A 13,161-nucleotide genomic window follows, 5' to 3' on the forward strand; every position below is an offset into this window, starting at 1 on the left:
GGCCTCCCGCGGGGCTTTAATGACATAAGCAACTTTCCTCGCGCACCCCCCGCCCCGTCTTGGTACGGCCTGTCCGGCGCTCGACGTTCCACCCCCCTCTCTCTGCTCTCAGGTTGGTTCAGCCCCCGTCTACACTGGGGTGGTGCTTAGCCGGCGCCAGACCGACCCTCGACTTCGGAGAGGCAGCGCGGTTCCTCTGGGTGTTTCTGCCTCCCCTTCTCCGGCTTCTCCAGCCTCCTCGGCCTCGTCGCCCGCCGCGGGAACCCGAGACCCCAGTGTATGCCCCACCCCTGACCCCGCTCGCGACATGTCCACCCCGGCTCGGCGGCGCCTCATGCGGGACTTCAAGAGGTAAACCGAGGGGACGGCCGAGGCCGGGGGTTGCGAGCTGGGGCACAGGGCGGGTCCCGAGGCGCGCCGGGCGGGGAGGGCTGGGGAGCGGCCGGGAGCGGGCGCCAGTGCCGGCCTAGGGGGACCCCTGTCTGTCTTCCCGAAGGTTGCAGGAGGATCCTCCAGCCGGAGTCAGCGGGGCTCCGTCCGAGAACAACATAATGGTGTGGAACGCGGTCATTTTCGGGTGAGTCTGCGTTCGTGGCGGTGGCGAGAAAACTGGGGACGCAAGCTGCTTCGGTCTGCGCTCCGGGGCGGGCCCCCCGCGGAGGCCAAGGGGGTAGGGGAAAATGTTTGGGTCTGGCTGGGCCTAGGCGCCTCCCCGGAGCCTGTGCCTCGATTAGCTCAGTTCCCGCTGCCAGGGGGAGCCGCTTGGGGTTCTAGGGGGGCGGGGCGGGGAGTGGTGGCGGTTAGGCGCGGCGGCTTGCCCTGTGTCTCTGAGCCCGGGACATCCATTTGTAGTGGCTTCCGACCCCGGCAGCGGTGCTGGAGATGGCAGAGCTCGGGATAGCCATCTCAGATGAAGCAGGGAGAAGGGAGGCCCCTTAAGTGGGAACTGACCATTTTTCTCTGTGTTGCAGGCCTGAAGGGACCCCGTTTGAGGATGGTAAGAGAGAGTTTCTTTACCCACTTTTCAGGAGCCTGGTCATCTGGGGAAAGGGTTCCCAGTCATCCTGGAAGTGTCTCCTGCTTAGGAACCTGCCTCTGCCTAGCCTCTGTCTGCTAAAGGCTTGAGTGGAATGCAGTGTGTGGCTGGTTGTTCTGGATATTGTGTGCTTGACTAGAACTGCACCTTTCTTCTTGCTTTCTTAAAAAAAAAAAATCTGGGTAAGGCAGTCACTTTTTAAAAGGAGCAATCATAGCACTGGTATTAAGGATTTTTGAGGCTTGGGCTATGATTCTGCTAAATTCAGCCCTCCATCACTGAATTAGTATAAACCCAACCAGTTGCTGATAGTCAGCAGAGACCCCAGAGACCATCTGGTTCAGAATTCTACCCCAAGGGCAGGAATTGTGTTCAGCAGGTGCTTGGTAGATGTGTGTTGGATGTTGAGTGGATGCGAGAATCCCTTGCATACAACTGTCTGGTTTCCACAATCTGACATTGAATGCCTGTCAGCCTCACTGCTCTAAGATGGTCTTAAATGCCTCATTTGAGTACAGTATTCTTTCTTATTTTTAAGTGAATTTGCAGTGTGTGCTTTCATCAAGACGTTATGATGAGTAATTTCAAAGCAGCTTCACAATTGAAGTTAGCCTTAATGTACCCTTTTGATCAGTGTCCTGCCTACCTGAAAGTACTACATGTACCAGTAGGTACATAATTTTTAATTGATTTAGGTTTAACTTTTAAAAACACATGTGTAAATTGCTTTTTAAAAACTTTCTGATTTTAGATAATTATAGATTCATATGCAGTTGCAAGAAATAATAGAGACACCTTTTATACCGTTAACCCAGTCCTCTCCCCAAACCCTCCCGTTTGGTAACATCTTGAATGACTAGACCCTATCACAACCAGAAAAATGACATTGATAGTTCTACACTCAGTTGTGTGTGTGTGTGGTTGTTTTTTGAAAGTTTAATACATTTAAAGGATGATTAAAGTATTTGAACTCATGAAATTCTTTAATATTTAAGGTTTTAAAAAAAAGGAAAAGGATCTTTCTGTTATTTTTTTCCTCAATGATTTCCTTCGGTCACATAGCATTTATACACACACACACACACACTTCAGTTTGAAGGTGGGAACAAAAACATTTCTGCAAACTACTTAATACATACTTACGTTGCTGAGCCGGATTGCTTTTTGATGCTACCAGTCCACAAAATGTTGTGAGGTAAGTCAATATCAACTAAGTCTGTAATTCATCTCAAGTACTTAGATTTCCCCAGGAAACTGTGGACAGTCACCTAAATATTTTTAGCTTCCTCTTTACCTTTACCCCCTGGGTAAATATCATTACTCTTCAGGGCTGCAAAGAAAAGAAATGACAGCAGGAGACAGTGATTGTAAGGGCATACTACTTTGGCGCGGTTAATCATTTGAACTGATTTGTAGCAAGAAACTATAGCTACACTTAATTTTCCTCTGCCAGATTGGCACTAGTTTTTTTGTTTGTTTTTTGTTTTTGTTTTTTTGAGACGGAGTTGCGCCCTGTCACCCAGGCTGGAGTGCGATGGTGTGATCTCGGCTCACTGCAACCTCTGCCTCCCAGGTTCAAGCGATTCTCTTGCCTCAGCCTCCTGAGTAGCTGGGATTACAGGTGCGCGATACCGCGCCCAGCTAATTTTTTGTATCTTTAGTAGAGACGGGGTTTCACCATGTTGGCCAGGCTGGTCTCAAACTCCTCACCTTGGGATCCACCTGCCTTGGCCTCCCAAAGTGCTGGGACTACAGGCTTGAGCCACCGCACCCGGCCAGCACTAGTTCTTTTTACCTGAGCTTTAAATGTACAGATTAACTGCGTGTTTGCTTTAGCTGTAGTAGGCTTTGTTTTCATTGGCTTCTTTTTTCCTCGTTTTACTCTGTTTTATGCTGGGCACAGCTTTATTAATAGTACATCACTTTGCTGGGGATTGGCTACCTAAATATTTTAAGGGTGCTTCTCTTAAGTGGTATGAATTGAAAAGGTACTTATGGAGTCCATTATCTACCAGGACTGTCACCTTTGACATTACTGGTTCTATTTGATGATGTGTATCTCCATCCTAGCATTACTGAAAGGAATTACTCAGGCTGATTTGTTCTGTTGAACAGTCTGCTACCGATGGATGCTTCCTCAGGTGTCTGGAACACTGTGGCCTGTGGTTCCCCCACAAAAAAAATTTTAGCTTTTTTTTTTTTTTTTTTTGAGATGGAGTTTTGCTGTTGTCACCCAGGCTGGAGTGCAGTGGCACGAGCTCAGCTCACTGCAACCTCTGCCTCCCAGGTTCAAGCAATTCTTCTGCCTCAGCCTCCTGAGTAGCTGGGATTGCAGGCACCTACCACCACGCCCAGCTAAGTTTTGTATTTTTAGTAAAGAGGGGGTTTCACTATGTTGGCCAGGCTGGTCTTGAACTCCTGACCTGAGGTGATCCGTCTACCTCGGCCTCCCAAAGTGCTATGATTACAGGCATGAGCAGCCATGCCCAGCCTTAACCATTTTTTGAATACCCTTTATTTATAGTTGGGGAATTTACAGTTAGAGAAAAGACTGATTAGGGAAAAGTGGCATAGTTGATTTTGTTGTTTCCAATATATTATGTTATTAATTAAGAACCCCAAAACTACTTTTGCTTCTTCGTTGTAAACCGTTCGTTATGGAAGTTTCTGGAACAACCAGGTCCTAGTTAGAGTGTTGAAATCTTAAGAAAAGCAACACTTAAGAGTATTTTGGTTTAACTTCACACACTCGAAGTAAGAGGAATATATTCTCGAGCTTACACTACCAAAACATTGGGGAGAAATGCTTCCTCATCAGAATATCTTGGTATACATGCTAAATACAAAGATTATGGAATATAATCTTCATCACATAATCTAAAAATTGTTAATAGACATGGTAAGGTACTGGTATTTGCTTTTCATAATAGATGTGTTCTTTAGAATTGGGGTATAAATCTTTTTTATTTTTTTTTAATTTTTGGAAATGTTTCTGAGTCATAAAATCTTTTTCAAAATGAATCTCTAAAGTCCACTAAGAGTGTTTTAAAGATAAATAAATCCTATGATGAAGAGTTTTGGATATTACTTGAAAAATCGATTTTCAGTCATCAAAAATAATTTTGAAGTTATATGTATTTTGCTTTCTTCTCAGGGGTCACAAACTGGTGGCCACATGGCAGAAAACACCTGCAGGTGTGTTTTCTTTGGCCAACACAGTATTTTCCAAAACTTGACTTTGTGAATGTCTTTAGGCAGAACATATACCCCCTCTAGTTCAACCATATCACTCCTTATTGCCATACACCAGTCACTTAACACGTTTATGTTATTTTGGTGGTCTCCCTGTATAGATGGATTAATTGATACTTTCCTTACAATGTCTTAGCCTCCTCGGGAAGATGAACAAAATTAGTATACATTATGTACAACAATGGTGAGGCTTAAATTTTCAGTTATTTTAAAGCCTAGCCTTCTAAATATGCAGAGGGTAAGCTGTAGTCTCAGACTGCATAATACTAATTCTGGGATTTTAAATTCCCTTAACATTTGTTTTAGAGCTTAGAAATTACATTGAAGGTTATACTAAACAGGTTCTGATTAATGTGACTAAAAGTGTAAAGTTTTTACCCTCTTTTTAATGTGTACTTTGAATAAGATTTGGGTTAAGTCTTAATTTATATTCAAGTAGACATAAATAGGTTGCTTCACTTCTCAAGATATTAAGTGAACTGTTGTAAAAGACTTGCGATTAACTTCTTTGGTAGCTAGGTAATCACCTAGTTGAACTTCTGGGCAAGTGTATGCAGAAAGCTCAAGTCAAGGAACTTGTGAGCCACCAGTATAGGTACTCAACTTGCTTTGAACTGTGAGTGTTTGATGTAGACCTAAAAGTACTGTTTAATATCTGAATGCCTTAATTGTATATTTCTTACTGATAGTTCTGATTTTTGGGTTTTGCCTCCTTCAGCTGAGTCTAGAGATGTGAAACTTTAGAATTATTGTAGCAAAAATAGTTGCTCATGGTTTTGGAGCACTTAACTTTGTGGCACTATGCATATTTCTCTCATTTAAACCTCACAACAATGCTGCATGGTGGGTACTATTATTAATCTCATTTTACAAATGAGGAACTTAAGGTTTAGTCAAGGAGAACACCTTCCCCAAAGTCTCACAGCTAGTAAGTACCAAAGCAAGGACTTGGGCCCAGACCTGTCTGACTGCAGAACTCATGCTCTCAGCCAGTATGTTTTACTGTTTTTGCTTATGGCTTCCCTATGTCTTGCTTTACTACCTTTAGATACCATATTTAGTGATGGTTTTAAAGTAGCTGGGATCTCCATGTGCTGTTACATCTGCCCAGTTTTAGAGCAGTGTCTCTTACCCATAATTTAGTCAGATTGCAACATTGATCCAAGTGTGTTTACACTTGAGATCATAATACATAAGGAAACTCAAAGTTTTGAACTCTAACACATTCCCGCTTTTTCTTCCATATTATAATGTCAATAAATACTGAAAAGGAAGAACTGTGCTTTCTTCCTCAGAAAGAGGAAGATTTATGACCAGGTGGTGATAAAGGTGAAGTATGTTCTGATGGACATACTTCCATACTTCTAATGGGCATATGTTTGTCCATTCCATAAGATTTTACTTTCTTTCCTTAGTTATAATACATAGTATCTTCAGGTCTGGCTTTGAAAAGAAAATAGGGAGTAACAATAGTTTGAGGAATATAATGTCCCTATATGTTGCATTTTATATTATTATGAAGCTTTGAGACATTTGCTCATACTAAGGGAAGCTTTGTTAGCAAATTGTTTCCAATGAGCTTGCTAAAAACAAACTTTTTGATACTATTTTGTCACAGATCTAGTCCTAGAATGATTATAGTCTTCTCTCTTTTTCTTAAGCAGTGATAAACCTTTTAATGAGAACAAAAAGGAAATAAATTGCTAACTCTGAAGGAACCAGTAAGAAATACACTGAAGTATGGTCTGTTGTTTTAGAATAATTTGTTAAATGGACCAGAGTAATACAGTGGAACATGCATCACCTTATACCATATAGTAACTGATTCTTTTAAGTTTACTTGAACAGATTTCAGCCAGGATAAAACATTGCTCAATTGTTTTCTTGAATTTATTCAACAAACAATTGAAAATAATATTTTAAAAGATATAATCTCTTCAGATCACATCTTACAATTCTTGAATGAGATCCAGTTTGTCCATGCCTTGTAAGTAAGTTTATAACCTACTATGCTTTAGGGCCTCCTGCTACCTTAGGTTGACATATATTTAAGAAAAATAATTTCATTTCAATAGTAGCATAAACATTAGAAAAATAAATTTGCTGGAAACATGAATGCAATCTAAACCAAATGTGATTTTAAAATTATTTCTGCCGTTAATTCCCTCCATATGTGTGAATAATTGAGTTGATTTTATAGTGAAATACCTTATGAGCCATACTTAAGGGTTTCTGAGAGGGACTATGAAGTTTTTCCTGGCTTAAATTCAATTAAGTTTTCATTATAGGGTCACTATGACATGAAAAGGAACCAGTATGAACACTTTTATACTTACTCCCTTCTATTTTAAAAATAACTTGATTATGGATTTGTATTCTGGCATTGGTTTTTGAACCTTTGTGCTTTCATTCTTTCTAGTCTGTTTAAAAATCACTGGAGAGTTTAAGATGGCAGCTGACTAAAATAGGCCTTTGAGGTCTTTTGGTCTTCTAAAGGAAGAAGGCCAAATTTTGGGCCCAGTTTCTTATTTTAAGGATGTTTTCAAAATGTACAGTGGCTAAAGTCTTGTAAGCAGTAATTTTGTGTTTATGATGGCTGTCTTCAAGTTTGGGGGGAAATAATGGCAAAACAAAAAATCACATTTGAGTAGTTCTTAGAGCAATTCCCAGAGATGTATTTCTTACCTGGCCTCTCTTCTCTACCCTGTATCTTTGCATTATTTAATACTTGGAAAAACCCACATAGCATTAAAAACAAAGTACTACTGAACAAAGTGATAAATACATTTTCTTAAATCTTTCTTTTCTAACCACAGGAACATTTAAACTTACAATAGAATTCACTGAAGAATATCCAAATAAACCACCTACAGTTAGATTTGTCTCTAAGATGTTCCATCCAAATGGCAAGTATCACTTTTAGTACAGTGTTTTAAACTACTATAGTGTTTATTATGGAGTATTCCACATTTCCTGTGTATTTTGTGGTGCCTGAGTATTTGTTTAGGCAGCTTGCTGCTTCCTGAAAGCTGAACTTGTTCTTGGTTGTCTGTGGCTGTCTTGTCCTAGAACTGAAGCAGTGGAGGTATTTTCTCTTTGCTTGGAGTCTGGGAGCCTCCTGATTTTGATGATCTTTGCCATTTACTTATTAAACAAAACGAAGGATGCTCTTGAGGTTTCCTTTTAATGCTAGGCCAGATTGGGATAGTCTTGTGTTGTAATTATTTTCACTAGTGTTTAGAAAAGTAGTTTTCATTGGATGCATATCAGAATTACTGTGGAACATTTTAAAAATACAGATGCCTTCGCCCCACTCCAAACCTACTGAATAGGATTCTGTTGTTGAGGGCCAGGCATACGGTATGTCATAAAAGCACCACAGGTGATTCTAACTTACCACTTTGCACTTTTTAAAATAGTAGTAAGCCTAGAACAGCTTGCCTTTTATTTAGGTTAATGAAGTATTTTTCAGGGTATCAGATATTTTTATCTTTATGCCAAAATGAAATCTTGTGAACTCTGAGTGATCTTTTGTTATTTCAGATAGGGGATACAGCCTACAAATTTGGTGGAATGAATTTCCCACATGTCTGTGGATAGCTAGGGACCCTGTTCAAAAATGTTTCTGATTTCCTGGATAATAGGGCAGCCTTTTCCAAAGGATGAACACTAAGTATCTTCCAGTTTTATACTGATCACATCTGACATTCTCTGATCATCCTGATTATTTCACTAGTGGTGGTTGTGACTCATCTTTTTAGGCAGTTAGCAACATAGGAATCTTTTTAAACTTCAAAAGCAAAGTATTCTTGACTAGTTTTGTTTTGTCTATAATGTTAAAACCTTAGTGGTCTTGTTACGTTTAATGTACCTACTTCTTTGTTCTTAGTCTACGCAGATGGTAGTATATGTCTGGATATACTTCAGAACCGTTGGAGTCCAACCTATGATGTGTCTTCCATTCTAACATCCATACAGGTGAATTTTTCCTTAATGTGACGAACTATAACTTTTAATATGTTTATATTAGCAATTGAATTGTTTTTGAAAGTCATAATGTAATAGATCTTTTTATTTTTGGTCAAAGCTTGTTTGTTTTATAGATGAAAAGTAGACCATTAAGACCCAAGTCAGCTGGGTACAGTCGCTCACACCTGTAACCTCAGCACTTTGGCAGGCCAAGGTGGGAGGATTGCTTGAGTTCAGGAGTTTGAGACCAGCCTGGGCAACATAGTGAGACTCTATCTCCCTTAAAAAAAAAAAAAAAAAAAAAAAAAAGCCACATATATCTTCCTAGCTACTAGCAGATTCATATAACTCTGGGTTTGTATGCTAAAGACAAGAAATGTAGCTGTACTTAGGACAATTTCAACTGGGTGTCACTACCTTATAAAATAGTTGTTTTGCATTAAGGAACTGACATGTAAAAAATTGTCTCTTTAGTCTCTATTGGATGAACCCAATCCCAATAGTCCAGCAAACAGCCAGGCTGCTCAGCTGTACCAGGAGAACAAACGGGAATATGAAAAGCGTGTTTCTGCAATAGTAGAACAAAGCTGGCGCGATTGTTGACCCCGGGTACAGTTTAAAGAAACTGGCCATAAGAAAAATATATATTGATGTGTTTGTCACCACCCTACTCATGTCATTACATTTACTTTATTAAAAGCAAAATAGCTGTTGTGCTGTTTCCATCTTCCTTGCCAAGTTTTCCTACCCCTTCTCCCCTCTCCTTAAACATCAGAAAACACCCTCTATGAAATCAAATGTACTGTACCTGGGTTACTTGCAAAAATTACTAATGCTTCAGTTTTTCTGTTGTATTTCATTTCCAGTTTTCAGGCAGTTATTTTTATTATTGTACTTTTAAGCTTTTAAGATGAATTGTTATACAAGAGGTGCTTATGCTTAGCTTGATGACTAGGATGTTGTTTTTTAACAAAATGATTGCTGAAGTGTTTCATCCTGGCTGGTCCTTCACTTGTGTTGGATTTAGAAGTGAATGTGTTTGGAATATGGCCTACAGAGAATAGAAACAAATCCATGTAAACAATTTTGAAGGAGGGATGGGAGCTAAAAATCCTGTGATACTAAGATCTCAGTCATATGAATTACAAGATAGTATTTACTGGCAAGGAGAAAGTTGAAGGACTCAGCTAAAGGAGTACAGCAATTGTAGTAACTGACACATCCTCTCTTTGCAAGCTGCTGACTGGGCACACTCATGCTAAGTTTCAGAATTATTGGTCTTCTGGGTTTTTGCTTTTTAAAAGAGGCGTGGGAGCAGAGGAATGGAAACAATCATGAGTTTTTGAGCTAGGGAAAGTTGGAGATCCTTTAATCTTTTTAAAGGATCAGTGCTGCCCTAGGTGAATAAACTCAATTGTCTATCTTTATTTTAGAGTTTTAATGAATTCAAGGAAGGGAGCATAGCATATCTGTGGCAAACTGTTTTCCACTCAAATCCTGAGTTATTGCTGCATGCTTTAATTTCTTCCCTTTCAGCATCTGAGAACCTTAAAGCCAATGTCTGCAATCTTTTTTTGGATATTTATACTTTTAGATATATAGTACCTTTAAGTAGCAGTATGGGACAAGGCTTGTAAATGTTTTATCTAATGTTCTATTGTCACCTTTTATGCATTTATCACTTCCAAATCTAACTTTGCACAAGTAACCCATGTAAAAAAAATGTACATTTTTCAAAAGTTGTAAATAAAAATAACCTTAAAATTTCATAGTCAAGGTATCTTTTTTTTTTTTTTTTAGCTCAGTATAAACTTTTTATATTGGTTTCTTATTGGGATCTCATATCTACTCATTTCCCCCCTCAAACATTAAGGTAAAAGCAAAAATACTCATTCTGGGAGTAGAAAAGACAAGATAGATACTTCTGGAGAGAACCTTTTTTTTCTTTCCAGTCATAAGTGGTAATGCTTTTTAAACATATTAACAGAATATGTTGCCAGGCACAGTGGTTCACGCCTGTAATCCCAGCACTTTGGGAGGCCGAGGTGGGCAGATCACGAGGTCAGAAGATCGACCAACCTGGCTAACATGGTGAAACCCTGTCTCAACCAAAAATACAAAGAAATTAGCCAGGCGTGGTGGCATGCCCCTGTAGTCCCATCTGCTTGGGAGGCTGAGGCAGGAGAATCGTTTGAACTCAGGAGGCAGAGGTTGCAGTGAGCCAAGATCGTGCTACTGCACTCCAGCCTGGTGACAGAGTGAGACTTCCTCTCAAAAAAAAAAAAAATTTTAACAGAATGTAAAATTATTAAAGTTACCTCAGTATACATTATAATCAATCAAGGGAATGAAGTTATGGGGGGTGGGGGGGCAGGGATAAACCAACCTAGGTATTTATCAGCACCCTCAGAGACCAAGATCTAACTTGTTGACCCTGATATACCACCTCTTTAAAAGCCCTAGCTCAAAAACAAACAGTACCAAATTATTAGATTTTTTTTTTTTTTTTTTTTTTTTGAGACGGAGTCTAGCTCTGTCGCCCAGACTGGAGTGCAGTGGTGCAATTTTGGCTCACTGCCACCTCCGCCTCCTGGGTTCAAACGATTCTCCTGCCTCAGCTTCCCAAGTAGCTGGGATTACAGGTGCTCGCCACCACGCCCAGCTAATTTTTGTATTTTTAGTAGAGACGGGGTTTCACTGTGTTGGCCAGGCTGGTCTTAAACTCCTGACCTCATGATCCACCCGCCTCGGCCTCCCAAAGTTCTGGGATTACAAGCCTGAGCCACCGCGCCCGGCCTAGATGGTATTTTAAATCCTATGTAAAGTTTGGGAGTACAGGTATCCTCAATGACTTTGATTAAACAAAACTACTTTCTTCTGAGGAGCAACCCATCTCATTTGAAGAGGCAAGGACAATGACTTTGTAAAAACTACCGCCTCTTGGCACTTGTTTGGTTGGGTGGATGGGGCTAAATGAAGTTAAGTCCTTATGACACATGTATCTCACTCATCTTTTAAGACATGGTACTTGAAGCCTCAGTATGGAGGAGTACATTCTGCACTAATTACCACATTACTTGGATTGTTTCACCTAGGAGCAATGTCCTTCAATTTGCTTAATATTTTCCCTCAAGTCCATTTCTGCTTCAAAGTAGAACCACATTAAATTTTTCTATTTGGTGGATTAGTTTTACATTAACTTTTTCATCCTGCTATGTGGCTGAGTGCTTTAAATATTGACACTGTTAATCATACCTGAAAAAATGTAAGGCGAGACTCAGAATGGTCAGGTTTAATAACTTTTTTCTTTTGTACACCTCCTGAGAAACACTATACCCAATCTCTTCCATAGGATAATCCGTTTAAAACCTTACAACAGAGCCAACAAGCTGACCTCCCAAAACAACATATGCATGGTCAAAGGCACCACAAACCATTCATTTGAACATTTCATGCTAATTGCCTCTTTCTCCCTTTAAAATTTTTAACACCACAGGCTACATGTATTGATAACAAAGTTAACGAAAACAAATTTGCAATGTCCCTTTTTCAAATGGCAGTCAGGTTTGAACTTTTCAATTCTGCACGTGCTGATGTGGGGAAGGAGGTATGATGAAGAACCAAAGCTGCAATTAGAATCCTTTATTTAGGACCCATCTCCAGCTTCAGGGGTTACTCATAGCAAAGAGAATGCATTGTATACTACTAAAAAAGAATCCCAACAAAGTGCATGATATTGCCATTCATTTTGCAATCAAAGGGGAGGAAAAAATCCAAAAAGTAGATCTGTGAGACTAAAAGCTAGATATAAAATGGAAAGAACAGTTCCTCAGTATAAAAAGCACTTAATCCAAATAAAATTTGAAATTGCTCATGTACCTGTACAGATTTTATAGGAAGGTTACTGGGTTAAGAATGACTACATTTCAAAGAAAGGGAAAATACAGTAACCAACTGAAAGGGGACAAAATGGAACAACAGCAAGCTTGTCAGCAGCTCATTCATGCCAACGCCATTCTCAACATTATTTTATCCTCAAGCAAGTTAGGTGATTTTGCTCTAATTCTGTATCAGTATCACAGATCCTAAGAAGTTAGGCAATCTGGCCCCTCAAATCCGGTAACGAAATTTGTATCTACTTGGCGCAATTATTTGGGAGCCTTCCTAACTGTAACTACCTTAATATTCTGTTCTGTTGGACTCACCTAGACAAACCAGATTATATTTAACAATCCCCTACCTTTCCCCACCTCAAAATCATTTGGGGGAAGAAAGAAATGTAAAGAGAGTAATCAGTGAAGTTTTCATATCCCTTAATCCCAAAGCCACTCTTACTCAGAGAATTGAAGACAGGTTTTTTCTAACTCACAAATTCAACCATAGCTTCTGAAGGCTGGCATGAACCTTGTAAATTAAAAACAAAACAAACTTGCAGCCTGGGTGTAGTGGCTCATGCCTGTAATCCTAGCACTTTGGGAGGCTGAGAAGGGTGGACTGCGTAACTCCAGGAGCTTGAGACCAAGCTGGTCTCTGGCAGAGACCAGAATCCCATCTCTACTAAAAATACAAAAAATTAGCCAGGCCAGGCAGTGCGCACCTGTAGTCCCAGCTACTCGGGAGGTGGAGGTTGCAGTGAGCCAAGACTGTGCCATTGCACTCCAGACTAGGTAACCGGAGTGGGACCCTGTCTCAAAAAAAAAATTGAAATCCTATAAAATCTATAAATATTTTGCTTAGTTCTTTCTGCCAATGTTAGTATGAAGTGCCAAAATAAAATGTACACCTCATTTCTCTTCCTACCAACATTAAGAAAGGCTATGCACTGTAGGAAGACAGTTAATGGAAAACAATTATCACAGTTTAGTTACCATAGATGATTACCAGTTACAGAAATCCAGGTGTAA

The 13,161-nt window shown here is 39.9% G+C and overlaps 1 protein-coding gene across 1 annotated transcript; it reads left to right on the forward strand.

Moving 5' to 3' along the window:
* On the forward strand, positions 1-10,026 carry UBE2A (ubiquitin conjugating enzyme E2 A). The gene is made up of 6 exons (XM_002832041.5): positions 1-351; positions 497-577; positions 972-997; positions 7,105-7,194; positions 8,178-8,266; positions 8,732-10,026. The coding sequence occupies exons 1-6, from the start codon at positions 308-310 to the stop codon at positions 8,858-8,860; spliced, it is 459 nt and encodes a 152-aa protein (XP_002832087.1). The 5' UTR covers positions 1-307; the 3' UTR covers positions 8,861-10,026.
* Positions 10,027-13,161: the final 3,135 nt, after the last annotated feature.

The sequence above is a fragment of the Pongo abelii genome, chromosome X (assembly GCF_028885655.2).
Source record: "Pongo abelii isolate AG06213 chromosome X, NHGRI_mPonAbe1-v2.0_pri, whole genome shotgun sequence".
NCBI classification, from domain to species: domain Eukaryota; kingdom Metazoa; phylum Chordata; class Mammalia; order Primates; family Hominidae; genus Pongo; species Pongo abelii.

Bases quoted from the DNA above. Each gene is read 5' to 3' on its own strand.
- UBE2A (XM_002832041.5), top strand. From the start codon at position 308: ATGTCCACCCCGGCTCGGCGGCGCCTCATGCGGGACTTCAAGAG. The intron at 352-496 runs GTAAACCGAGGG...GTCTTCCCGAAG, and splicing joins CTCATGCGGGACTTCAAGAG to GTTGCAGGAGGATCCTCCAG. The intron at 578-971 runs GTGAGTCTGCGT...TCTGTGTTGCAG, and splicing joins TGGAACGCGGTCATTTTCGG to GCCTGAAGGGACCCCGTTTG.